General features: G+C 47.7%; 1 protein-coding gene across 1 annotated transcript in view; it reads right to left on the bottom strand.

Moving 5' to 3' along the window:
* Positions 1-16029: 16029 nt before the first annotated feature.
* RNF4 (ring finger protein 4) overlaps positions 16030-27525 on the bottom strand; it is a 30769-nt gene continuing 19273 nt past the window's right edge. The window contains exons 3-8 of the mRNA XM_075544616.1: positions 26918-27032; positions 25753-25832; positions 18180-18189; positions 17698-17857; positions 17170-17218; positions 16030-16837 (exon numbers count right to left, since the gene is read on the bottom strand). Of these exons, the coding sequence (XP_075400731.1) occupies positions 16688-16837; positions 17170-17218; positions 17698-17857; positions 18180-18189; positions 25753-25832; positions 26918-27032 (564 nt within the window). The 3' untranslated portion in view covers positions 16030-16687. The remainder of the gene's footprint in view (positions 16838-17169; positions 17219-17697; positions 17858-18179; positions 18190-25752; positions 25833-26917; positions 27033-27525) is intronic.

The following is a 27525-nucleotide window of genomic DNA, read 5'->3' as shown; positions in this document are numbered from 1 at the left end:
CCACAATAAAATGATTTTTTTTAAAAAGAGCCTGGGACTGGTACAAAATAGGTTCATGGACCAATGGACAGAAAGCTCAGAAGTAAGTTCACTTATCAACAGACAATTGATCTTCCACAAAGGGCCAAAAACATTCAATGGGAAAGAGATAGCCTCTTCAACCAATGGTGCTGGCAAAATCACATCTCCATCTGCAAAAGGATGGAACAGGACCCATACTTCACCCCATGTACAAAAATGAGCTTAAGATGGATCAAGGATCCATCTTGGAAACCCCAGAGCTGCAAAGATCATCAATAGGAAAGTAAGGACCAACTTCAGGACCGTATTACAGGGCAAAGATACACAATCAAACATAATGAAGGAAGCACACAGTAGCAACCTAGAAGGCAAAATAGATGATCTACAAAAAATATGACACTATGTGCATCCAAAGACTTCATCAAAAGAGAAGCCACAGGCTGAGGAAAAAAAGTCTTTAGCAATGACACAACAAGGGACTAATCTCTCAAATCTATAGAAAACCATAACACTTCAATAAGAAAAAAACCCAAAAAATCCAAATAGGAAGTGGACAATGGACATGAACAGGCAGGCTGTTCACCAAAAATGGAATCCAGATTTCTCTAACAAACATGAAAAAAATCATAGCTATCAGGGGATGCAAATCCAAACAGATATTACTTTATACCAGTGATTCTCAACCTGTGGGTTGCGACCCCTTTGGGGGATCGAACGCTCCTTTCACAGGGGTCTCCCGTTTCATAACAGTAGCAAAATTACAGTTATGAAGTAGCAACGAAAACAATTTTTATGGTTGGGGTCACCACCAGGAGGAACTGTATTAAAAGGTCGCGGCATTGGCAAGGTTGACAACCACTGCTTTACACCAATGACACTCCAATTCAAAAAGGAAAATACCCTTTTGACCTATTTGAAATTGTTTTTTAAAAAGGGAGGAGAGGGAAACACACATGGATAAGCCTCTGGTGAATCCCCTCTGACCATAGCTCAGGGATATGAATAGCTCACTCTTCATGCAGAATGCATTGGAAGGTGGATGGTCACAGATGTAGTTAAGATTTAATCCCCTTTTGACCCTTTCAAAGTTGTTCTAGTTTTTTGTTTTTAAACTTATAACTTTTATTATTTTGAGTTTCATTTATTCCTGAGCCATAAGTGTCTGCTTCTTCAGTGTCTTCTGGGAGATATTTTTCTTCTGTGTAAGCTCTACTTCTGGTTTAAGAACAATTTGTTCATATCAGTGTGGCTGGGGGAGCTCCTGTGTGGATTGATACAGCCATGAGCTCTGTCAGTCCGGCGGCGCATCTTGGGGGCTTTGTTCACCTGGATGTGCTCAATGACCATAGATGCCACATCAGAACCCTTTAGTTCAGCATCGCCCTCTGCATCTTTAAGCACGTGCAGTCTTTGGGTGTGGCCGGGCACACCTACCAACGCCACCATTGTAACGCTGGAAAGGCACATTGTTTCTGCAGAGTGACGTCTTTCAAATATTGGGTGGCTTTCGGGATGTTGTGTACCCTTGATGGCTTGGGCAGTTTCACAGGTGTCCTTAAAGTGGGCCTGGAGCTTAGACCCTCGTGATGTGCGTGCTTTTGGGGGTTTTCGGGCCAAGGGAGCAGTGAACCACTTTGGCAGATCACCTCAGGACGCTACAGGAAGAACACTTGTTCTAGTTTTTTATTTTTTATTTTATTGGGGGCTCATACAACTCATTACAATCCATAATACAACCATTGTGTCAAGCACATTTATACATTTGTTGCCATCATCATTCTCAAAACATCTGCTTTCTACTTGAGCCCTTGATAACATCTCATTTTCCCCCTTCCCTCCCTCCCTACTCTCCACTCCCTCATGAACCCTTGATAATTTATAAGTTGTTATTTTGTCATATCGTACACTGTCTGACATCTCCCTTAAACCAATTTTCTGTTGTCTGTCCCCAAGAGGAGGTTATATGTAGATTCTTTGTAATCGGTTCCCCCTTTCTACCCTTCCTTGCCTCCACCCTTCTGGTATCACCACCCTCACCACTGGTCCTGAAGGGATCATCCACCCTGGATTCCATGTTTCCAGTTCCTATCTACATCATCTGGGCCAGCCAATGTACATTCTCTGGTCTAGCCAAATTTGTAAGGTAGAATTGGGATCTTGATAGTGGGGGGAGGAAGCATTTAAGAACTAGAGGGCAGTTGATACCCTGCACCTTGACTGGCTCATCTCCTCCCCATGACCCCTCTGTAGTAAGTGGGTGTCCAATTGATTACAGATGGGGCTTCGGGTCTCCACTCTGCATTCACCCTCATTCAGTTGTTCTAGTTTTTAATATTTCTACTTTCTTTTTCTTTTTTTTAAAACATTTTATTAGGGGCTCATACAACTTATCACAATCCATACTCTTTCTTTTTCTATTGAGGTTTTCCCTCTGCGTTGTTTTGTTATTGGTGTTGGCTTTTTATGTTTTCAGTATGTGAAATCCAGGAAAGGTAAAGCTGTAGAGACAGTAACTGGACTCATGGTTTCTTAGGGGTGTGGCAGGAGAGGTTGGGGGAAATGCAGAGCTAATTACGAGTTCAAGAAGAAAATGCTCTAAAACTAATTGTAATCACTATACAACTCTTCTTGAAATGACTGAACCATTAAACTGTATGACATGTGGATTATGTGCCAATATACGGTTTTATGAAAAGGAAATGGCGGTGAGAAGGGGGGTTGCTGAACCTCTCACACTGTGGTAGATCTCATAGAAAGTGAGACGGTGCTCTCTTAAACACCTGGGAATGTACTCCTCATCCAGGCCAGCAGCCCCTCTGCTGGCCTGGTGCCCCTAAGAAGTAAGAGTCGTAGCACAGGCAGTTGCACTCCTGTCTGTGTTCATCGCAGCGCTGTGCACAAGAGCAAGCATCTGGAATCAGCCCAAACGCCCATCAGAAGACTGGATAAAGGAGCTTTGGGACACACACATAATACAAGGGGGTACCCCTCCCAAAAAGGATGTGATGTGAAGGAGATACTGCAGTTGGGAGTTTGTCCCATCAGGTCAGACTGTTAATCAAGCTTTCTATTTCAAGGTTCTGAAAAGATTGTGTAACAGTATGAAACAGAGAAGGCCTGATTTGTGGCAGGAGGAGGACTGGTGTTACCACAACAATGAACCTGCTCAATGCACCGGTTTTTGGCAAAAAAACAGACAGCAAGCCTCTCTTGCGGATGCACCTTACTCACCTGACCATACTCCATGGGATTTCTTTATATTTCCGCAGATGAAGAGGGACATGAAAGGACAGCTATTTGATGACGTAGAAGAGGTGAAGAAAAAATGAGGGAGGTGTTACCAGCCATCAAACAGAATGAGTTTGAAAAACGTTTCAAAGAGTGGAATAGCAGATTTGACAAATGTATTAAGTATAACGGAGAGTACTTTGAAGGTGATAAGGTTTTTTTGTTTTATAAAAAAATGTTTAATGCATGGCTTTGAAAAAAAAATCCCTGGTTTTTTTATTTGTTTTTTTCAGGGGGGAGGGGGGTGGCCTGGTAGACTAGTCCGCGTCGCTAAAGAACAAGGATGAACCCAGGAAGCACTTCATGTCGCGGTGGACCTGGAGATCACTACTCTGAGTGACGTGACTCAATGACAGAAGGACTCGCACTGCGTGAGACCACTTCTGTAAGGATAAAGCCCACACAAGGACTGACATTCCAAAGGGAATGGACGTTGGAGGTTCCCAGGGGAGGGGGCAGAGGCAGGAAGATGAAGCAACAGACTGGAAGGCTGACAGGTGTGACCTGGGTCAGAGGGAGGATGGAGACCCATCAGAGGGCGGAGAGAAATCAGAGGAGGGGCAGGAGGAATACCGGGGAGTGGATGTTGAGAGTGCTCTGAACTGTTGAATGCAGTGATGGTCTGAAATATAAACCCCCACCTAATTCACAATAAAAATTAATTTATGAAAACAAAGCGTTGACACCAGGCCACTTAAGTGTAAAGAATAAAACTCCAGAGAAAGGGCTGTGGCGCACTGTTTCTCAGCTCGGCCTTGGCGATGTGGCCTTTAATGTGGCTTTGCTTTACGGAACAAATTAGCTTCAGAATATGTGCACATCTTGAATCGTGACATTTGCTGTAAAAACATACTTAACTGCTTTCTTCCTGGGTTCCCTGTGTGATTAGTCCATCTTTCCGGGCCTTCCTGCCTTCTGAGGCCTGCTTTTGGATAAACGCTGCCCTTCTATCCTCTGACGACTGGTTATTTTAAGAAGCACGATTGTTCCTGTTCACTTTATAGGTCTCTCTGCTGTTTGGCTATATCTAGCTCCTCTTGTAACTCCCCCCAAGTGATTAGATGGAGCTACGCAAATAAGGTGCTGTGGCTCACCAAGGAGACTGGATGGTTTGCTAATAATGAAAATAAGGCATATGGAACCATAACAAGAGGATTGGTCAGTTTTGCTATCCTACTAGGCTTAAATAAGCCATTCCAAAGGCTGAAAGGTGGGGCCTCACTACCACCAAGAAACGGCTGAGAGCTGGGCATGTTCTTTAGACCTGGAGTCTCTGTGCCGAAAACCTGCTAGACCAGAGGTCACAGACGGGCAGAAGCAAGTGCAGTAGAGAACTGGTAACAGTAGGACCAGAACAGCAGGACGTGGTGCTTTGGACTTGCTGGCCCAATGAACAAGAATGTTGAGCATCATTAGATGGGAGCTTGCTGTCAAGAGTGGGGTACATCCAGGTATTTGGCAGTAAAACTAAGCTTGCCCCAAACCAGAATCAAGATTTTTCACAAGAAAATGGCTCCTATGTTTGCCGAGGTTGGCAAATAGCCAACTTGTGGGTCAGACACCAGTCTGGAGGCTTCTCCCAACTAGAACCTAAGACTGGTATGCAGTACTACAAGCCACTAGTTCAAGTCCAAAGAAATGGAAGTTGTGGTGGTTGTGGTACATAATCTCATGTCAACTTGAGGGTAATAAAACTGACAACCCCCCAAAAAATGATCCCAATTCCACCTTATAAATCCAGCTAGACCAGAGCATGTAAATGAGTACAGATAAGAGCTTGAAACACAGGGAATCCAGGACAGATAAACCCCTCAGGACCAATACTGAGGGTAACCATACCAGGAGGGGAAGGGGAAGGTGGGGAGGAGAAAGGGGGTACTGATCACAACAATCTACATATAAACCCCTCCCAGGGGGATGGAAAACAGAAAAGTGGGTCAAAGGAGACATTGGTCAGTGTAAGAAATGAAAAAATAATAATTTATAAATTATCAAGGGTTTGTGAGAGAGGGAGGGTGGGGGAGGGAAGGAGGGGAAAAACGAGAAGCTGATACCAAGGGCTCAAGTACAAATGTTCTGAGAATGATGATGGCAACAAACGTACAAATGTGCTTGACACGATAGATGGATGGATGGATAGATGGATGGCTGGTGATAAGAATTGTACGAGCTCCCAATAAAATGATTTTTTTTAAAGAAAATGATGGCAACAAACGTACAAATGTGCTTGACACAATGGGTGGATATATGGATTGTGATAAGAGTTGTATGAGCCCCCAATAAAATTTTTTAAATAAGAGTAAAGGGGTGGAGTCAATCAAGTCACAGCATCCCTTCTCTTTCACTTTCCTATTAAAAAGCCACATGGAAACTTGCTGAGAACTGTGAGAGCCCCTCTCTCTGCTTCACCTTCCTGTTGAAGAGCCACTCTGAGAGCTAGAGAAGCCACGTGGAAACCTGAGCCAGCACTGAGATGCTTCCATCACCATTGGATCCACAAGACTTTGCACCCACCGCCCTGTGATCTTTTGCATCATTGCATGTAACTGAGTCTGAAGAGGGACTGAGGACTACTATCTGACTTGTGGGCTAATATTGAACATAGGGACTTGATCCGGACTGGGCTGGGATATTTTCTTTTTTTTTTTAATTTTTTTTTTGATATTTTCTCAATATACAATTGCTCTTTGATATAAAGCTCTCTCTTACACGAGTGTCTCTGGATTTGTTTCTCTAGTCAACCCAGACAAACACAGAAGTTATGATAACGAGCTAGAGACACAAGATCCAGGTCAAGCAAAAGGCAAGCTAGTTTTGCCAGAACATCCACATAGACTGGAAATAGGCCCCACCCCCAGGAAAACGTCTCCTCAATTGACTGGCTGTTGGTAGCATCATGGGGAATGAACTATATAAATGTCAAACCAATGAGGATCCTGGCCCAGCCAAGTTGACACACAACCTTAATTATCAGTCAACATGGCACCTGCACGTATTTTCTTTTTATGCTCGGTCCTTTTCAACTTACAGCCACACCATGCTCAGCTAAAGAAACCCTGCTCAGTCCTACGTCAGCCTCACAATTGTCCTACGTCGGGGGTCATGGTTGTAGCCACGGGGTCAGTCCATCTTGATGAGGGCCTTCTTTTTTCGCTGTCCCTCCACGTTTCCAAGCATGATGCTTTTCTCCAGGGACTGGGCCCTCCTGAGAATATGCCCAAAGCACACGCACAGAGTTCTGCTATCCTCGCTTCCAAGGGCTATCAGCTATACTCCTTGCCAAGACAGATTTGTTTGTTCTTCTGGCAATCTCTCGTATTTTTAAAATGCTTCACCAACAGCATTAATTCAAATGCACCAAATTCTTCTCTGAACTGCCTGATTCCTTGCCCAGCTTTCAAGTGCACATGAGGCTGCTGGAAATACCAGGGATTGAGTCAGGTGCACTTCAATCCTTAAAGTGATATCTCTGCTTTTGCACACTTTGTGAAGATTTGCCCAGTGCAATGCTATATAATTTATTTATGCTGCTTCCATAATCACTGATCTTAAAAAAATACTGATCTCTAAGAAAAAGACAACTGTTAAGTCATACTTGTGTTTAGCATGATGCTACTAACATATACAACCCAAAGGCCCCAGCCACATCTACACCTTCTATTTTAATAAGCAGATAAACCACAAATCTGTGATGTACATGTTCATGGAAGAAATCTTCTTAACAGTTGCAGTCTCATTTTCCCAACTGGTCATCACTGGTATTTGCCACCAACTTCTTCCACCACCCATCCTGCATTCCTTTTGCTCTCAGGAAGTTCTTTGGATGGTTGTGGCTCTTTGCCTGGTAGGGTGATCCAAACCTTCATTACTGATGGATCTGGGATTGGTAGTCTTCTCAGAATGTGGCTGCTATAGTCTTGTGCCATGATTTTGATCCCTTATCATGTGACATTTGAATTGTTGGATATGTAAATTGTTTCTAACTTAATAATCACTCTAAACAATACAAGAATGAAAATAAAATAGGTTCCCCCCCCCGCAAAAAAGAGCAAAATACTATGTAAGATCCAGTTGTTACTAGGTTTTCATTATGGGATATACTGAAGACGATTCCTCAGGCTTACCCTTCAATGTAGCTAAGGTGAATGGAAGAGTTAATGGAGTAAAAGAGCTGAACAGAAGGCTCCAAAGGGAAGCACGAGATGACAAAGCCAAGCATCACAATGAAATGGAGAAAGCTCTGATGTTAAAGAGCCAAAGGGGCAGAGGAAGCTTAGCACACCTCAAGTCGAAAGAACTCACAACAATCTACAAGCTGCAATACTGAAGGATCCTATGAGTGAAAACATCACAAGATGGCATTTGGCAATGGGGACAATAAATCATGCATTACATTGCAAAGGGTGGGAATTCCAGAACACTTCATTATGGTCATGTGGAACCTGTACATAGATCAAGAGACAGTCACTGGTACAGAATAAGAAAAATACTGTGTGGTTTAGAATCAGGGTTGTATCCATTCACCGTGTTTGTTCCATCTGTATGCTGAGAGAATAAACCGCAACGCTAGCATGGCATCAGCATTGGAGGAAGGCTTACTAGCTATCTTAAATATGCAGACGACATAACCTTGCTAGCTGAACATGAGGGATCTGAAGCAGTGTCTCATTGTGTTGCACTGCACACAAAATCACTGAATCAAGACGCCTAATGTTACAGTAAACCAGCCTCTGACAACCGCGGGGTCCGCAGGCACAATTGCATGGCTGTAATATATAAAGATCATGGTGAAGTCAGAGGAGATAGGGAAGAAAGAGTAAAATAAAGGAGTCAGACACATTTCATAGTAGCATGCTCACCTCCAGGATGACCATGGTCTCAGCAGCCAGGTCCCCGCAGAGAGGGAGTCTTCACTGTCTGGGGATATTTGTAGGTAGCCATAAGACATGCATATTCAGTAGTTACATGCGTCACAAGGTGGGTGGTAACCACAGTAAAGTCCCTGAGCTCACAGGTGAGGAAACCTAATGCCTGCAATGGGGGAGGGCATGAGGGGTGATGGGGGCCGCGGTGGGAGATGACCAAAGAACATCTGCTTCTACAGGGAGACAGGATCAACCACGTGCTCACATTAAGGCAGTGGAGCTGTTAGGATAGTCTGTGGGAATGATAATGAAAGCAGGACAATGTACTTGGACTTCATCTCTAACTTACCAAAGTGCTGGCTTTCCAGATTCCCTCTAAATTAGGGAATACAGTCCTCGTCATATTTCCCAGTGTTAAGTTTCCCACACCCTAACAACAAACATCAAAATCTGGATTGCTGGCTAACCGTAAAGTCGGAAGTTCTGAATCACCAGCTGCTCTGAGGGAGCAAGCTGAGGCCTTCATCTCCTGTAAGACTTCAGTCTTGGAAGCCCCTGAGGGGAGTGCTCCTCTGTCCTAGAGGGTCCCTGTGAGTCAGGACTGACTTGAAGAGAATGCTGGTGTAATTAGCAGATGCTGGTGTAATTAGCAGATACTTAGGGCTCAGAAAGTGCGCAAAGCTACAGAAGCATTGTCTTCGTGAATACAGATGGCACCCACAGCAACAGAATGTTACTAGAAATGTGGACATTTCATGTGCTTTCGGTGAAGTTTTAAAAGATAATGAAGATATAATTGAGCAGTGGAAGAAAAGCAATCCTTTTTTATGCTTTGGCAAAGAACTTATCTGTTGCTACTGTTGGTAAATCCTAACCTATGATTAGAATTGGGGGATTTGTTTTTTATTGTTAATAAGGCAGGATCAGTATAGGGTGTGTTTTGAGTTAATCTCTTACAAAAGATATGAGCAGATTAGGTAAACAGAGAACAGGGGACGTGAGATTCAAAGCAACATGAAGATCACACAGGAGCAGAAGCCAAAGGACCAAGGACCTTCTTCCAACAACAATCACAGAGAAAGCTTTTCCCAGGGGTGACACCCTAAATTTGGACAGCTAGCCTTCTAATCTGAGAGAAGACACTTTGTTAAACATATACACTACAAAACTAAAGCAAACATAACACAAACAGAATCAGTATTTTAAAATCTTTTCTTATTTTAAACACAGGCTCTGAAGATTTTTACTGCTGAGCTCTACTTTACAAAGAAAAAATATCTGGAGTCCAGAGTATATAAGAAAAACATTCCTTAATGTGAGAAATAAGCCACCAGACGAGTCCATTTTCAGCAATCAGAGAACAAAGTCAAGTAGTTACTAAGTAGCTAGGGCATCAGTTGACAGCAGCTGTGACAATTGCTGGAGCTCAGGCTCCTGAGACAGGAATGTGGAATGCAGATCAGTTCAGAGGAAGAGGCAGGGAGGGGGATCTGCTCTGGGAAGAGAAACCTTTCAGACCATTTTGGGAAAGAGTGTTCACTCTTAGGACTCGGCAGATGAGGAAATGGGGGACAAACTGCTTCAGTGCGGGGTGGGGATCATGAGGTACATCCCCTTCTTGGATGACTTGCCTCTGGGCTCAGATGCCAGGCTTGGCAAAATCAAACCATACAGGCCTCTTTCTTGCTCAAGTGAGTATCTATCAGATTGCTTGCGTGTTTGCTGGTTAAACTCCCGTGATAGCCCTTACAAAGAGTCTAAGAAAATCCTAGGCCAATAAAACTCACAAACATGAATTTAAAAAAACTATTTTGGATCAAATACTAGCAAAACAAATTAAGCATAGTATATGGTGGGACTTCAAAAGTTAGTGGGACAAATCCCATTGTCTTTTAATTCCGTTTTCCACAAACTCTATGAAGTCCAATGGAGCTGTTAATGGGCTTGACCCTCCGACTCTGCAATTAGTAGGCCAAGGCCACTGCAGAAATAAAGACTGATGAGACCAGGCACTCATTTTTGACAAAATGAGTCAAAAGCAGAAGACAAAATGTTAACAAAAGGCAAGTCTTGATAGGAAAAGAAACCCCCTTTCCCTGATAAAGTTATGGACCAAGAATCTACAGCAAACATCCTATTTCATGATGAAATGTGGAAACTCAGACAACCACCATTCCTGCTAGTAAACTCAGTGAGGAAAAGAGCTACAGCAATTAGAACATTTATATGCAGATGATGTGACTGAATGTGAAAAACCCAACAGTGGGGGGCAGGGGAGAGGGAGAGTTGGGGGAAAGGAAGCGGGTAGCCAACAAACCCAGGGGCAAGGGCAAGGGAACAAGAAATTAAAAATCGATGGTGAGAAGGGTGTAGAATGCCTGGTGGGGTTTGATCAAGTGTAAGGTAGGTGGGAGGAATTACTGAGAGCTGAATGGTCAAATATGATAGTGGGACAGGTGGAAAGTAAAAGGAAATAGAGGAAAGAACTAGGAGGCAAAAGACATTGATAGAGGTATAAATATAAGTATGTAAATATATTAATATATAACGATAGGGCTATAGGTCTGTTTATATACTTGTAATGTTAAATATCAAGGTAGCAAATGGACATTGGGCTCCCACTCCAGTCCTCCGTCAATGCAGTAACACTTTGTTCTAATAACTTGGCATTCTAATGCTCATCTTCCCAACATGAATGCTGAAGTAAAAATGGGTGCATAAGCAAATATGAAAAAAGCTGATGGTGCCTGACTATTTGAAGACAGTGTCTGGTGTCTTAAAGGCTTGAAATTAAACAAGCAGCCATCTAGCAGGAGAGCAACAAAGCCCACATGGAAGAAGTGCACAAGCCTGTGTGAGTACAAGGTGTCGAGGGGATCAGGTACCAGGCTTCAGAAGCCCCCAATTATATCAATGCTTCCTCTCCCTTGCTATCATGACCCCAGCCCTGCCTTACAAATCCGGCTAGACTAGAGCATGTACACTGGTACAGACAGAACTCTCAACACACAGAACCCAGGACAGATCAACCCTCAGATACAATAATGGGAGTAGCAGTACTACGAGGGTAGGGGGAAGAGGGGAGAAGACGGAGAAAATGGTACCAATTGTTAAGATTGATGTACAACCAGTTTCCCCTGCAGGGGACAAACAACAGAAACGTGGGTGAAGGGAGACAGTAGATGGTGTAAGATATGAAAACAATAATTTATAATTTCTCAATAGGTCACGAGGGTGGGAGGGTGGGGAAGGGAGAGAAAAAGTGAGCTGATACCAAGGGCCCAAGTAGAAAGAAAATGTTTGGAGAATGATGGCAACCTATGTACAAATGTGCTTGGTACAACTGATATATGGATTATTATAAGAGCCCCCGTGGCAGTCACCTAATCTGGTGTCAATTTAAGGATTAAGAGTGTAGGGGTGGAGTCTAGACTGTCAATCTGGAGAAAGCCAATGAGACTTCTGTGAGCATGACATTCATTCCCGAGAATTTTGGGAAATGTGGTACAACCTCCTTGGAGGTGCAAGACACCTCTCTCTGCTACTCCCGAGAAGATATTGCAGAAGACAAGCCACATGGATGCAACCAGAACTCAGAAGGTGGAGAAGCCACAGAGACCCCTGCCAGCACTGGGATGCTTACAACGCCACTGGACCCAAAGACTTTCTACCCACTGGTTTGTGATCGTCCTGCATTTGGCTTCATTGCATGTGTTTCATGAGTCTGAAGAGGATTTTATGGATTGGTATCGGACATAAATGGGCTAATATCAGACTCATGGCCTTGGCCTGGACTGGGATGTTTTCTCCATGTTTAATTGCTCTTGTATATAAACTTCTTTCTTATACACGTCGTTTATGAATTTGTTTCTCTAGTCTACCCAGACTAAGACAGCCCCCAATGATTTATAAAATAAACAAACAAACAAAACCCTCAACTGTCCAGAGTTCTAACTGGATAATCGAGAGGGGTATCATGTAAAAAAATTATTCAAAAAAATCTATTTAACTACTATATGGTAACAGTATAGCTTGCTATCGAAATGTAGTTAAGATGCTTTGTTTGCTTAAAATTCTATCAGGAATTCAGTGTTCCAGTAATATAGAGACATTTTGTTTCATGTCATTGATTGCATCCCACAGTGTAACTAAAACTACTTATCCAGTTAATCCATCCTTCCTTCCTAAGCCTTCTTAACTGTTCTTGGTAAAATGCTGCCTTTTAAACCCAAGTGGCTCACGATTCTAAGATGTGGGCCCCTCCCTAGTGATCCTGTTCCCCCTACAGATGAATTGTTTGGTTCAGGGGTGAGTTTGGCAACAGGCCTGACGGGTTTCAAAGAGCCAAGTCTCGAGGAGGTCCTATCAGTCTTGACTGGACCAGGAAGTTTGGTCTTTCAAAATTCTTGAGTTTCGTCTTGGTTTTTTCCCACTCTGTCCAGGACCTAAGGTGATCTTTTTCAGCAGTTTTGGAAGGGTGGTGGCCAGGCCCCGTTTACTTCTGCTGTCAGGTTCATAGAAGTGGTTTGCATGGTCCATTATTAGTCCATTGAACTAACTGTCAACGGTTCTCAACCTGTGGGTCACAACTCCTTTGGTGGTCAAACAACCCTCTCACAGGGGACCCCCAATTATTAACAGTAGCAAAATTACAGTTGTAAAGTAGCAATGAAAATAATTTCACCATGGGGGTGGCGGTCACCACCACATGAACTGTACAAAGGGTGGCGGCATTAGGAAGGCTGAGAACCACTGCCATAAGCATTCGTTTGTTTTACTCCTCTCCTCCAGATGCGGAGACCAACAGTCACACCTTGTATGACTGCCTGTGAGCTTCTAAGACCCGTCCCTTCGCTCAAGGTTGCCCGTCAGCCTTAGTGTCTGCAGAGTATGGTCCTGAACATCCAGTACCAGTGGCTCTTTCCCTTAAGATGTTTGCGCTTTTGCTCTTTATGTTCCCACCCCGCCCCATCCGCCCCCCAATTCAGGTTGTATTTGTAGCACAGGTAAACACACATACCAAAGAATCCTACCAAACTTCAGTATATTCAGCCTGTGTTCTCACCATGCACCCACCTGTAGCTCACTATTGTTACAGAATGTGTACTCCTGCTTCCCAGCACTCCCACTGTCGCCTCCCACTCTTGCACTCCTAGAGGTTAAGATACCACTTTAAGACCCAAACTACAAACTCCTGCCATTGAGTCGATGCTGACCCGATAGGACAGGGTCGAGGTGCTCCCTGTGTTTCCAAGACTGTAAGTCTTTATGGGAGGGGGCACAAAGTCCCATTTTTCTCTTGGGCAGTTGGTGGTTTTGAACTGCTTTTAAGTTAACACATAACTACTGTGCCACCACGGCACCTTACTATTTTACGCCCCCCCCCCCCAAAAAAAAGAACAAAACTAGATTGGGGGTGGTTTATTTCAAGGCCAGCATTTCAAAACCACCAGCTGTTCCTGGGTAGAAAGATGAGGCTTTCTACACTTGTAAAACAAAAAGGATGAGTCTTGGAAAACACACGCGCAAGTTCTATTCTACCCTGTGAGGTCGCTAGCACTCAGCATCCACTTGATGTCAGGGAGTCTGGTTTGGGTTTACCTCTACGGGAGCAAGTTTTCCAAGTCTGTCTTGGAAGAAGCAAGGCCAGAGTGCTCCTTAGAGGCCAGGATGCTGAGACTTTGTCTTCACACTGCAGACATGTTGTCAGGAGAGGTTCCTCCCTAGAGAAGGACGTTACATTTGGCAGAGGGGCAGCAAAAACAGGAAGGCCCTCGAGGAGATGGATTTAACGGTGTCTGTCAGCACAGGAACCGATGTGAGGATGGAACCGGCCTGGGTGGTACTTCCCTCGGTTGTGCTTAAGGCAGCTGACCTGATGGCACTTACGACCATGATCACCCCCCCCTCCCACGGGAGCAATTTAACAACAGTCAGTGAAAGGACTAGGTAGAAACCTTAGGGGGCAGAGAACAACTCAGAAAGAGGAGACTGGTTGCACAGCTCACAGAACGTACCTCAAGTGTTACTCAACAGTTGGTGCCGAAACCCAGGTACGTATTGCTGTACATATTCACAACAAATGATTATCAACACCTAGAGGTAATCACAGGCTGGCTGGCCCTACTGTGCAGGTCTTCAGGCCCCAGGCCTGGGGTCTCTGCTCAGAATCCATATTTAGGCTGGAAGACTTGCCTACAGCCTACACCTGGCAACTCCTCTTGCTTCTGGTGGGCCTGACTGGCTATCTCCGACACTAACATGTGCTCTGAGAGGCCAGAGCTGGGCCAGGAGCATAAGCACACATCAAGGAGGCATTTTTTTTTTTTGCTAAAGCCAAGCAGGCCTCTGAAGTTTACTGCAGGTCGATGACAGGGCGGGTGTGTAGAGTGAGTTGAGAAATCTCAGCCCAGCCCATCTTCTGCTTCCCAGGCACTGCCCCATCATGTGCTCGTGCAGGCTGGCCCGGCCACATCCGCAGGGCCACTGAGCTCTTCCTGTGCGCCCAGGCAGCAGCCAGCTCAAAGAACTGCCCCATCCACTAGCTTCTGGGTTAGTTAACAGGATCAGCAGATAACTGCCCACCCTTCAGCAAAAGGAGGGTGGGGTTGGCTTCCAACAGCATAGAAATCCATGAAAAACAGATTTGGCTCAAATTAATGGTTTATTTCCATTTTTAGGATTAGCAGAGGAGTCCAAAATGGACCGATCTACATAGTTACAGTTCAAAGGTAGCAAATAAAGGGTTGACCTATGTACAAATAAGGAGGGGGCAAGGAGGCTCATCTTAACGTGAATATTTCCTATTCTGCAGTATCCAAAAAAAGAAACTAAACACCCATTTCCCCCCAATTTAATTTCAGGTGAATAAACTACTCCTTAAGCTATATAACATGTAAAACTGAAAACACTCTGAAATGGGTGTGTCGGCCTTGGGCCCAGTCAACTGGCTGCCTGGCTGCTGAAGTCCAGGCATTGTAAGAATGAAAGAAAAAAGCATTTACATGAAGTCTGCCAGGAACGTCACTGTCACCGCAACTGTGTCGCACCCCCGGCGCCCTGGGGCCATTTGTGGGTGAATACTGAGCTATGCGTCCCTACAGGATGCTCAAGGGACTGGTTCACACTAAATGGAGGTGAGCCCACCTGCACAGCGGCAAAAACTAAGCCATTCTCTGCTCCATCCTGTGTGAAGCCAACTCTGTGCTGAGCCCGGGCTCCCTCAGAAGGATGAGCTGGAGGTCAGTTATTGCTAGCAAAGCCGGAAAGCGGCCTTGTCCCACCATGAAGGCTGCTGGTTTGGCTTGAGGCCCTGGGAGGGAAGAGGGCAAGAGGTGGAGGTGGCCTCAGTCCCCTCAGGGCAGCGTGGTCACCTTGGGGGCAATCTGGACTCCTCCTCTGGACACGATATTATCAGGCTTCTGCCGACCAAGCACACGGAGAAGTCCAAAGGCCACGTGACAGAGCCCCGAGAACTGGAGGGCAGCCTCACGGCCAAGTGGCACGTGAGGAAGCCAGGCCTGCCCAGCTGAGGTCAGGCAGGGCTAAGCTTTTTACAATGAGGGATAGCAGTAACCTGGGCAACAGAGTGGAAGTGAGGAGCTGGTCAGGCCTCCCATGCCTGTGCTCGGGCAGCCAGGAGCCTGATCAGCACGGAGAACATGTTGCCGGCCTAGGAGGGGCAGTATCAGAAAAGGGCAACGAGGACCTGACGGTGGGCTCATGGCAGACCCTGCAGTCCTGTGCCAGGTGACACTGCTGGGGCCTCGATGAGGTTCCTGAGAACAGCTGGAGAACAGACACAGAGTGGAGACGGCACTGCTTCAGAGCCACCCATAGAGCTACATCTCCGGGATGCTGAGAAGTGAAGATCGGGCTTTATTGCACTTTTTTTTTAATCATAGGGAACGGGGTTACCCTGCAGAGCGCGCCTCTGGAAGTGTAGAAACCACCGTCCACAGGTGCTAAGGTGCAGGCCAAACACCACAGCTGTCCGCTGACTCCTCAGGAAGAGCACGCTGGAGGGCTAATCCAGGGGCCTGGGGCCATTCTGGCAGCTGGGATCCTCAATCAGGTGGACTGTATTTGGCTTGGTCATTGTGAGGTGAGGTGGTGGGCCCAAGAAAGCCATGGTAGACTTGTTCACTCACTGCCCAGACCCTGCCCCGCTGTGACACTGTTGGCAGGAAGCTCGGTTTCGGGGGAAACTTCTCGGCAAACATGCAGGTTCCCAAAAGAAGCTGGGACCCTGATTCACAATCCAACCAGATGGAACACAGGGACTGCCTGTGCCTCCTAGGCGGGGGCCAGATCACCCGAGAGAGCAGCAGAATGGAGAGTCTGATCTGCAAAGGCCCCAGACAGAGAAAGATCTAAAGGGGAGGCAGAGATAAAGAAACGGGCAAAGGTTCGGGCGTTGGCTTCTGAATCTTTGTGAGGCCAGGGATAGAGGCAGGTGGCTTACATACCCAAAGCCGCCTGAGTGTCGGGGTCTCCCTGAGCAGCCATTGACCTCATATATAAATGGGGTGGTACCGTTTGTGGCTGATCTTTTTCCTACAGGTCGGACAGGTACTGGAGGTTTTAAGGGAATCTCGGAGGCACTGGCTGCAGAACACGTGGCCACATTCTGTAGACACGATGAGACGGCCATTCTGCACAATCTAGAAAGACACGAAGCCAGGAGTTTAGGTGACCGTGGCCAGGGGCCCCATCAGGCAAAGGTGGGATCTCTGGGGTTTCCTCCCTGGTGGGACTGTGGCAGCAGCTTGAGGGTCATGAGCGGTCTCAGTGCATGGAAGACGTAGGGCTCAGTAAGGTTCAGGGCTGCTGGACTAGGCAGAGGGGGCAGAAACTATCTGCAGTTTCTGCGTAGGGTCAGGCTGGGACCACACGTTCTCCCTCAGTACACACAGACCAGCCCCATGCTGACCAGAAGGACTTCCTAACCCCAGTCACTGGTGTGGTTCCCACCCAGGCCAGAAGGCTGGCTTACCTCGGAGTATCCATCCATGCAGATTGGACAGCTGACTGTGCCAGAGGACCTAGAAACACAGGGGATCTTGTCACTGTCTGAGGAAGTCCCTCAGAGAGCTTCCTTCTACCAGAGCCTTTCCTGCCCCAGCACAGGTACCCCGCAGATCTGCTTGTTAGAAGCAGGCTGTCCAAGGGCAGTAATTAAGGGTGCTAATACCAGAGGACCCCTGTCCTCACCCCAGCAAGCATATACCAACCCCTCAATGCCACCTCGAATCTTAAGAGAGTAAAGCCAGGGCCTGAGCCTCAATGCCAGCTCCATCCACAGCCAGCTGGGCCCACTCCACCTTCCTGGTGTCGGCAGCTCGGGGCTGTGCGCCTGTCCTTCACACCTGGCCCAGGTATCTCCATTCGCCTCCTAGTCCCTGACCCAGCATGGTCCCCGGGGCAGCGCAGGCCAGCTCTGCAACCCGCTCCCTCTGCATCCTGGGTGGGCACTGAAGCCCTGGAAAGCCCTTGAGACCCTCGCCCTGAGAAAGGGCTGTACCTGAGTCCTGTCGTGCCCTCCTCTCTGGCGTTTCTGGGGGTGGGTGGAGTCACGTACACATCTCTGTCTCTGGGCAAATCGTCATCGTCACTGCTCACCACACAGCTGTCAGCATGGTCCTGGCGCAGTCTCCTGGCAGTCCTCCGGGGACGCCTCCTTTCTAAGGTTTGAGGGGTGATATCAAGTCAGGACCTCCCCAGACTGCCTACCCACCCTCCCCGACTGGAAAAGGCCACGAGTTCTGTTCCCATGCCCCACCCCACAGAGACCCCCATCCCTCCCGCAGAGGGCTGAGCCAATGTCCATTTTAAGGCTGGCAACTTCCTCCCAAGTCAGTGTAGGAAGTGGAACCTCCCCAAGCAAGAGAGGCCTGAATGTGCAACGTCTTCAGAGATGTCTCCCAGCCTTCATCCTTGCCCCAGAGGGCTGTCCGGCAAGAACCCTGCACCCCCACCCCACGCCCCAAATATGAAGGCACTCACCTTCCACAATCTGTTAAAGGGAGGGAAGGATAAACACAAAAGAGAGAAGCAATCAGTTTGATATGAGGTATTCAATGAAAACAAACAAAAACCTAACATCACGCTTGGTCAAGTGGAGCAGTTGCGACAAAGAGGCAGGCCCTCAATGAGGTGGACGGGCACAGTGGCTGCAACGGTGGGCTCAGGCACAGGGACCATGGTGAGGATGGCGCACACAGGGCAGGGTTTTGTTCTGTTGTGCACGGGGTCACTATGGGTTGGAACTGACTTGATGGCATCTAACAACAACAAACAAAAACCTAGTTCTTAAGTGACAAAACTAAGGCACATCTAACTTCAAATGTATGAAGCCGTGAGGAACCTGCTGCGAGGACCTGACCTCAAACCCTCTGAGGAAGAGCCCTGAGGCCCTGTTTCCGCCCAGCAAGAACAGATCTGGACACTTCTCCCTGTCAGTCACAGACCCTCACCCAGGCCTGGGGCCTCACCGCTGACCACCAGCGTGGTCTCTCCCTAGCCGGGCTACTTCCTATGTGCATCTGGTGGGGGTCAAAGAGGCACCTTACTCACAGTGCTGCCTGAGACCCCACACAGCCTCTGGGAGTGAGAGCGCCCGAGCAAAGGGCTGAGCCTTCCCTCGGAGTGAGGCTCCAATGCTGACAATGTGATTAAAAATAATGAGCTATAAAGACACGTGGAAGATGGCGTGTGGGGACCCATGAGAGTGGTGCATGCCAGTACTATGATCAATTCAATTCTTATGTACCTGAGGGTACCAAAGATGTCCCCGCTCCTCTCCTGCCCCCGCCCCCTCTTTCTCTGACATGTAGTACAGCCCATCCCTCTTGATCTTCTCTTGGCTCAGAGTGGCATCAAAGAAGGAGACTGGTCATTACTGACCCTTGGCCCTGGGTACTGAAAAGCACCCCAGCAGAGGTGCCAGTGCCCAAGACCAGCTTCTTTAAGTTCAAAGACACTGCCCCAGTCCTCACTGCAGCCAGAGACAACCACTTCCGGGTCAAGGCATTGAAGCATCTTGGAAGTGACTGCCCCAAGCCAGGAGCCTGCTCTGACAGACTTCTCGGCACCCGCTACCCACAGGGAGCAGCAGACGTAATCTACTCAATGGAAGGTCCCTGCCCAGCAACCAGCATCACCGTGTGTGCTCATGCTCCTGGTGGCAGGCAGAAACCACCCACATGAAGTTTAAAATGGGGAGCTCACAGTGAGGTTGCCACATCTCTCTAGCCCAGCCACCAGTGCCAAGGCCAGGACACCAGCAAAGTGGGGCCACATGTCAGTTCTCTGCAAGCAACCAATCCGCATTTGCAGTGGGGCTCAATTCTGGGTCTGTGCTCTAAATGCTTGTTCCCCGAGTGTGCGACACTGCCCCCTAGAGGAGGGGCTGCAGAATTTATCCTGTGCCAGGGGGGTGCAAGGTCATTTTCTCTGGGACAGGGGAAATGGGTCAAATAAGCTTGGGAACCAATGTGTTACTGTGTTACCCACGTCCCTCCATCCAGATACTACTCTACAGACAGACACAGGACAAGAGGGACTCTGGCTCCCACCGAGTCTTTTACTACAGCCTCTGAATGACATCGCACCGCAGACGCAAGCCAGACAGGCACCCAGAAAAACCAGGCTGACTGCAGAGGACTCAGCTTTAGAAAGTCAACGGAGGAAGACAGCCCATAGCCAGTGGCACTGCTTGCAACCTCACTCTCAGTCCCAGCCTCTTGAGAAAAGGTGCCCTGCCCCACCTCCAATTCAGAGCCTGGCAGTGAGCAGAAACAGCGGAAAAATGGTGCAGGCTCTCGGGATCAATCTCCCCACAGAAAAGGGCAAAGCCAAGAGAAAAGTTCTTTGTTAGTAATTAAAAGAGATGACCAAAAAAAGGGGTGGTGGTGATAGGTGGTCAGTTCAAACTGGAAAGGGCAACAATAACCCAAGGAAATGAGACAGCAGAAGATTCTCAAAACCCAATGGTTTGATTAAGCTTCTCAGAGGACAGAGCCCAAAGCCCAGGTCTAAGGCAAGTGACGGGGAGGGCAGGGGGTACACGCGGGATAGGCAGGCCAACCCATTACAGATGTGATCTCAAACAAGATATTCTGTGACCAAAACGCAATGCAAAACACGAGCAATGAAACGGTAAGAAGGTTCCTGTATGTGTGGCGGCTAAGAAACATACTCGTAAATGAACCAGGAGTCAAAGACAACACTCAAGGAATTAAAGAAATGTTCTTAACTCATGTACAATACAGCAATGCAGTATACCTCAACAGGAGACACAACCATCTTTAATGCATTCATTAGAAAAGAAATGATGCAAATACGTTAGAAAATGAATAGCAAGATAAAGGAAGAAAATCAAATTAAAGAAATAAAAAACCCAAACTTTCAGGGACCCATGAAGCTAACAGAAAGACCAAGTGAAGCCAACAACTCTCAGGGGTGCTTGTCTGAAGACACACAATCACCACAAACAGGCATGGGAAAGGAGGCACCACAACAGACCCACAGACATACGCGACAAACACAGGTGAAAACCCTAAACTCCTCAAAGCCTAAAGTTACTGAAGCTAATTAAATGGCTAGGCCCAGACACCTAAGCTGGAGAGTTCTATCAGTTGGAACAAATTTAAACTTAGAAAATCTTCCATAGAACAGAAGGTGATGGTGCACTTCACCAAGTTATCCAAACTATCTAGGCTAATAGGTTCCTGGCCCTAGTGGGGGGGCCATGCCTTGAACCTGAAAAGTCATTTATGGATATGGGGGCTTCACAAAGTTTATGGGAAAATGTAATTTAAAGATAATTAATTTCCCCACAAACTTTTTCAAAGCCTCTTCATACATGCTCTCATTCGTATCACGGTCAGAGATTTTTAAGCCAGAAAGAAGGAAAAGAGGAGGACAAAGACAGAAGGCCAACAGGGGACAAGGGCTAAAACACCAAAGACAAGAGGCCCAAAGGGTCCTGAGGCCAAGTTTGGGGTGACAAATGGAGGGCCAAGAAAAGCCTGTCCTCAGGAGGCCTGCGTGGTCATGAGAGCAGAGCTGTCCTGCACTGAAGAAGGGTGACAACCTGATGCTGACCATGTGGTTACTGCAATGGCTTGCTGAACGGGCAGAGAGGCAGAGCGTGTGCATGGGAAGGATGGCTATATTTAGACTTACTTGGTGAAAAGACTTGAGGGCAGGGGGTATCAGAGGGATGGCCGACAAGGTTTGAGGGGAGAGCGACCAGCGCTGGGATGATCTCGGCCCTGACGCCCCTTGAAGTTGCACAGGTTCTGCATGTCCACCATGTGAGACGACACAAGAACCACACACTGAACAAAGCTCAGCAAACCGAGCCCAACAACATACAGAAGGACAGAGCATCACAGCCACGACACGGTTATGGTTGGCTTAGTGCAAAAAAAGCGCAATTCTCCCTTTCACATGCTAAAGGGGCAAAAATGCAGTCATAAAAATTCAACACTGATATACAATACTGTCCTTGTTGAGAATATGACCACTGATTCAAAAATCTAAGGATTGCTAGGTTAAAATGATAAAAAAACAAAACAAACCAACAGGGAGCATGCTAACAGCAGCAAATTGTGCAGAAATGGTGTGGAGGTAGTGTCTGACTGTCTCAAACCTCACAAGGGCCATTCCGCTGAAGGAGGAGCCAGACATGTCTCCACCTACCAACCTTTCCCCCAAGTCTGGCACCAACCATCACACTCCCTCGGTTTGATTGGAGAGTTCTGAGCTCACTGACAATTACAGGGTCTGTCAGGAGAAGTTGAAAGGTTACAACTCAGAACGGAAACAGCTCAGGATAGTTCTCAGGTCAGGATAGCATCTGAGCTATGTCCACAGGCACGCTTCTCTGCTCCTCCAGCACTGAACCACAAGCTCCCAGCCTGTGTTACAAAGCTCTTTTAGCTCTGCTGATTTGATACCCACTCTGCTAAGCAAACCTCCTGCCTCTCGCCCCTTACCCCAAGGCACTCAGCTCTCCCTGCTCCATGGACCAGGAAGCCCACTGTGCTCTGGCTCCTGCTCATCTCTTGTTACGTTGCTGCAAGTCTCCACCTCTGCTTCTTTTTACCTCTCACCAGAAGCAGTTTGTCTCCTGGACCAAGGAAGTTCGGCATAGAGGCATGCATGCTCCCTCTGCCTCTTCTTTCTTGACAGTGAGATTCCCCCCTTTCAGGCTCTGAGATGGTTCACCTTAAACCTAGCAAGATGGCAAAACTGACCAATGCTCACATTAGGACTCCATGCACCTTTATTTGCATAGTCCCACCCCACTAGGGAGGGGAGCAGCTCTAGTGACATCCCAGATTATACAGTAAACCTGCTAGCTACACTATCAGTGGTTTGAAGTCAGCAGCAGCTCCAGGAGAATGATGAGGTTGTCTATTCCTGTACAGACTCCAAGCTCAGAAATCCAAAGAGGCAGCTCTACTCTCCCACAGGGTCACTGTGAGTTGACGATCAACTTCATGGAAACACCCCGCAAGGATAGTATGGAGCCATATTACAGTATAGTGAGTGATCTAATCCCTTAGTCTCATCCAGTCATTTGGTAGGAGCTACAAGACACTGGCTAGAGAGCTACACCAAGCCATTCACTGGATCAGACACGAAAAACACAAGTGATAAACACAAAACCAGGCGGTTCCTGGTAGCTGTTAGCCACTTTAAGTTGGGGGCCAACTCTGCTGGGAAAGGTAGATGATCCACCTGAGAAGCAGGAGAGAAGAACATCTGCAACCAAATCCACTCTGAGACTGGTGCGTGTGCTAGGCCTAAGTGCGAAAAGCAGTTCAGCCATCTACTGTGCGTGGTGCAGGGTAAGGGCCTACCACGCTACCACGGAGGACTTCTGCAGGGAGGAAATGAAAGAGAGGTCTCGGTGAAGACAGAGCGCAGAACTAACAGTGGGATCACACTCATAACTTGCAAGCCAAGTCCTAACAAATCAGAGACAGAGGCAGACGTTCACGTTGAAAATGAGTAAAAGAATTGCTCAAACGAGCACTTCACAAAAGAGGATAAACCACCAACAAACACGACTAAGTATTCGATCTTATTTCTTACCGGAAAATAGAAATTGTAACCACAATGGGATGCTCTCTGGCAAATCCATCACTCAAACCAAACTCACTGCTGCCATCAAGCTGACTCTGACTCATGGGGATCCTCTAAAAGAGTAGGACACCCCCAGCATCTCTGAGACTGTTTTCAGGAGCAGAAAGCCTCCTCTCTCCACGGAGTGGTTTTAAACTGCTGACCTCACATTCCACCCCACGGCTTCTCCTCCCATCACAGAATGCCTACAATTTCACATTGCTGGTGACGATGGCTAACAGCGAGGGCTTCGAGCTGCACACGCGCGCGCACACACACACACACACCACTGCCTTTATAGGGAAAATGAGACATCTGACAACAAATCAAAGACAAACTGGGGGGGGGCTTCAATAGTTCGTGGGAAAATTGGAATTAAAAGGCAGTTGAATTTTCCACGACCCTTTGAAGCCCTCTGCACTGCCGTGAATGATTTATATTTAGTGCAGCTTCTCCTGTCAGTCTTTGTCGTTTCCATCAAACAGCTTTTTCCTGACGAGTCTGGGTAAGAGGATATGGAGCGCACTCAGGGAGTCCTGGACAAACATCAACTATTGGGGGCAACTCCTACTTGTCTCTGACTGCCCTGTAAATTTCCTGGCATTCTGTGAGACAGCTGAACCGATCCCGCCCCACACAGGAAACACAGTCTTTATCACAGTCACCTGCACTTGGGGCACCTACATCTTTGACACCACCGAAAAGATCGCCAACTTTTTCTTGCACTATCCAAAGCAAAAACAAATCAAAGCACACCATTTGAGAGGACTTGCCACACTTTCTCAGAGCTAATTGGCACCTGGCCTGTGGGCAGAGATGCATCTCAGAAAACAGACTTCTCAAGTCCAAGCAGAGGGCAGGCAGGTAAACGAAGGTCACCCTTGTTTGGCTCTGCAAATACAAATCAGTCTCCAGGGAAACGACTGGCTCCTGCTGAGGAACAGAGAGAGGTCCCCTTGGTCCTTGGGCTGTGAGCTGTAAAGTGGGGTAAAGTCTGACAGTGATGCCAAGTGGTTTTCACGCTAAACCTGCTCACGCTCTGGTTTCTGCTGTTGCGACCTGGAGGTGGCTCAGTAAAGCCCATTCTAAGCACAACCAGGAAGCAATGGTCTGCAGGTCACCCCCGAGTCCTGGGATGATGGCAAATTCTGGAATGGGCAGTCTCCAGCTCACACCATGGCAACCTACTGTCCCTCACCGAAGCATGGCAGCTGCCGCCATGCCACCTCCTTTGCAGATGAGATCAGCAACAGCTAAGTGTGGCAGTTCCTTGACAGTGCTAGGAAATGTGGGGCGTCTAAGTCCCCAGCAATCACCAATGCCAGCTGACATCAATGCTTCATGAAAGAGAAGTTCAGCCATCACATTCTTTTCCCACTGCCATTAAGTGGATGCCAACTCACAGACCCTATAGGACAAGGGAGAACTGCTTCTGTGAGTTTCCGAGACCATAACTGTTTCCAGGAATAGAAGCCCCAATCTTTCTCCCGTGGAGCGGCTAGTAGGTTCAAACTATGGACGTTGCGGCGGTTAGCAGCCCAGTGTGCAACGGCTAGACCAACCAGTGCTCCTGCACTCTAGGAGTGAGTTCATGAAATATACCTAGGACGGTCTGCCAATTATGTTAAAATACTCAAATGGCCCTTGCCGCCAGAAAAGTTTCCCATTCCTGCTCTAAACCACCGGCCCCCATGGTTATTTGACCTACTGCCCTCTGTACAAAAAAAATTACTTAGCACCCTCACAATGATAAAATGTAACACAGCCTATGACTCAGGATATAACATGTACATATCTGCTTCTATAGCCCCCTAGATTGTTCCAGCACCTCCAAGGAGTGGCATCGCCCATTTTGGGTAACTGCTATAGAGAGGCCATTGAGCCTCCCAGCCTGCACTGAGGTGTGCAGCTCTGCCCCATAGGTAGGGACAAGGAGCTCTTCGGGCCCCATCATCGCAGGATGCACACAGGGCCCATGCCATCCTCTAAGACCCTTAACTGGTCTTGGGAGAAGGGACACAAGCAGCCAGTTCAAGCCTGTCCACCCTGGAGTCACAACACAATCAAGGCATCAGATGGCAATGCAGGTACCTGCGTCCTCCAGGGTCACACTAATTGGCAGCTGCTCTTCAACTTGAGGGACTATCCAGTGCTGAGCCTGTGGGCCATGCCCCTCCAGGTGGGTTCCACCTCGCCAGGTACTCAACTAGAGGCCCTCCCTCAATCCTCACAATTCCCTAGTTTTATGAGGGGTTATGTACAGGACACCAACTGGACACTGAAGCCAAATAAGGCATCGAGATGTGAGGGCCAGAAATGAAGGTGTCTCCCTGAATGGGATCCACTGTCCATGGAGCACAGTGACAGCACTCCATCTTCCTAAAACGCCTGCCTTGCTGGGCCCCACGCCACCAACCCCTTCTCAGCAGGGCCCACTCACCACGACAGAGTCGTTGTGCGTCAGGTCGACCACCACAGGCTCCAAGGACTCACAGGTGAGGTCCACAATTTCATCTCCAGCTTCAAAAGAGAGCATTGAACAAGCATGAGGGGAACAAACCAAACAACCATGTACCTTGATTTATTGAAATAAAGACCGGGAGAGCAGATTCTTATAGGTGATTGCAATTTGTCAATACAGCAGATGCCATGCAGACGAGGGAGTCAGGACAAAGGGGCTGGGGCTCCTGTACAGGAAATCAGCGAACAAAAACACCAAAGATGATGGACGAGTGGTCATCTAGAGGGGAAAAGGGTGTGAGGCGTTTGGGGAGAATGTGTGAAGGGGCACGGAGCGTATATTCATGGGTGACAACATTTTGGGTGGGGGGTAGAAGGGGGGCACAACCTGCCACTGAGTTTACATTCAGGGTGGCATAGCCTGAAACAGGCACTCAATGCCTGCTGCACTGTAAACATTTGAGCACAGGCCGGTGTGTTCACCAACACAGAAAACATCAACTAGGCAGTACAGGGTGACACAAACAAAAACTAGCTCTAAGTGGAAGCTAAACCTGGCTGTTTGCAGGATATTCTCTGACTCTACCACAGCCATTCCCACAGTTAATCCAGTCTATGCCCACTCTGCCCTACCACAACCAGCTCTCCTGCCACCACAGACGGCTGTCCCAACAAGCCTGCCTTCCTACTCAGTGTTCTATCTTCATGGAAAACACAGGCTGAAAGCTGAGTACTTCCCAAAATAAAGTGATTTCAAACAGTAGAAAAGGCGGGCCCAGGGCAGTTCCTACCACTCAACCTGCAGGTTTCCAGGAGGCTGAAGTGCTCGCCCCACTGAAAGGCCATCTCTAATCCTGAGGAGTCTTGGATCATACAGGAGCCAGAGTACACAGGCTAAGTACCAAAAAAGGCTTGGCAATGGATGCCTGTCGATGAATCTGAGCTTCAGTGGGTGTTCTACAGACCCTGCCACATGCTGCCCACAGCACACCCCTACGTAGTAAAGTGCTAGGTACTGCTCTAAGGATTTTATATCATTAACTCATTGTGGACCAACTCTGTAGCAGGCCCAACAGGTCACTGGTGGGCGAACAGCAAGGCCATTGCGGCACCACCTGCCCTCTCCAGAGACCAGGCAAGCTTACCACTCTCCACAAGCTCTATGGGCTCTGCCTCCACAGCCATCTCAGGTGTGGAGCGCACGTCTCGAGTCCGCTTCTGGGCCTGTCTGGAATGTGCCGCTCCGCCACGACGCTTTCTCTGGGGCAGTGAGGGAAAAGACAACAGTCACGCGTACTCTGGAAACTGCTGTGACCACTAAGCGCCACAGGCCACCAGGGAGTCCGCCTGGGGTTGGGGTCCTTCTAAGATGTTAAATTCTAGAACACTGCTTACAGAGAAAGGGAAAGAACCACCCAAACAATACGGAGAAGACAAGTCCCAGAAGGTAAAACTCTTGCTACATCCAATTGTTGGCAAGTCAAAAGCGCATACACACAGCCTCCTATAGAGACCCCTTATCCAGGCAGGCATGTGGGTCTGCTACCCAGAGGCTGGGCTCCATGCAGCCTGGAGCAGGTGAACCGGGCTTGGGGAATGCACTGGAGTAGGCAGGAGGGGCCCATGTCCATCTTAAAGTGAAGGAGACTGTGAGTACAGACTGAGGCCAGAGACAAGGCAAGCAGGAGGAGTCCATGCTCTGTCCACTCTGGAATACTTGCTAAGACTCTCTCTGTGACAGTTACCAAGAGTG

This window comes from Tenrec ecaudatus, chromosome 3 (genome assembly GCF_050624435.1).
Source record: "Tenrec ecaudatus isolate mTenEca1 chromosome 3, mTenEca1.hap1, whole genome shotgun sequence".
In the NCBI taxonomy this organism is placed as follows: domain Eukaryota; kingdom Metazoa; phylum Chordata; class Mammalia; order Afrosoricida; family Tenrecidae; genus Tenrec; species Tenrec ecaudatus.
Note: the sequence above shows the minus strand (reverse complement) of the source record. Positions and strands in the feature narration are given on the sequence as shown.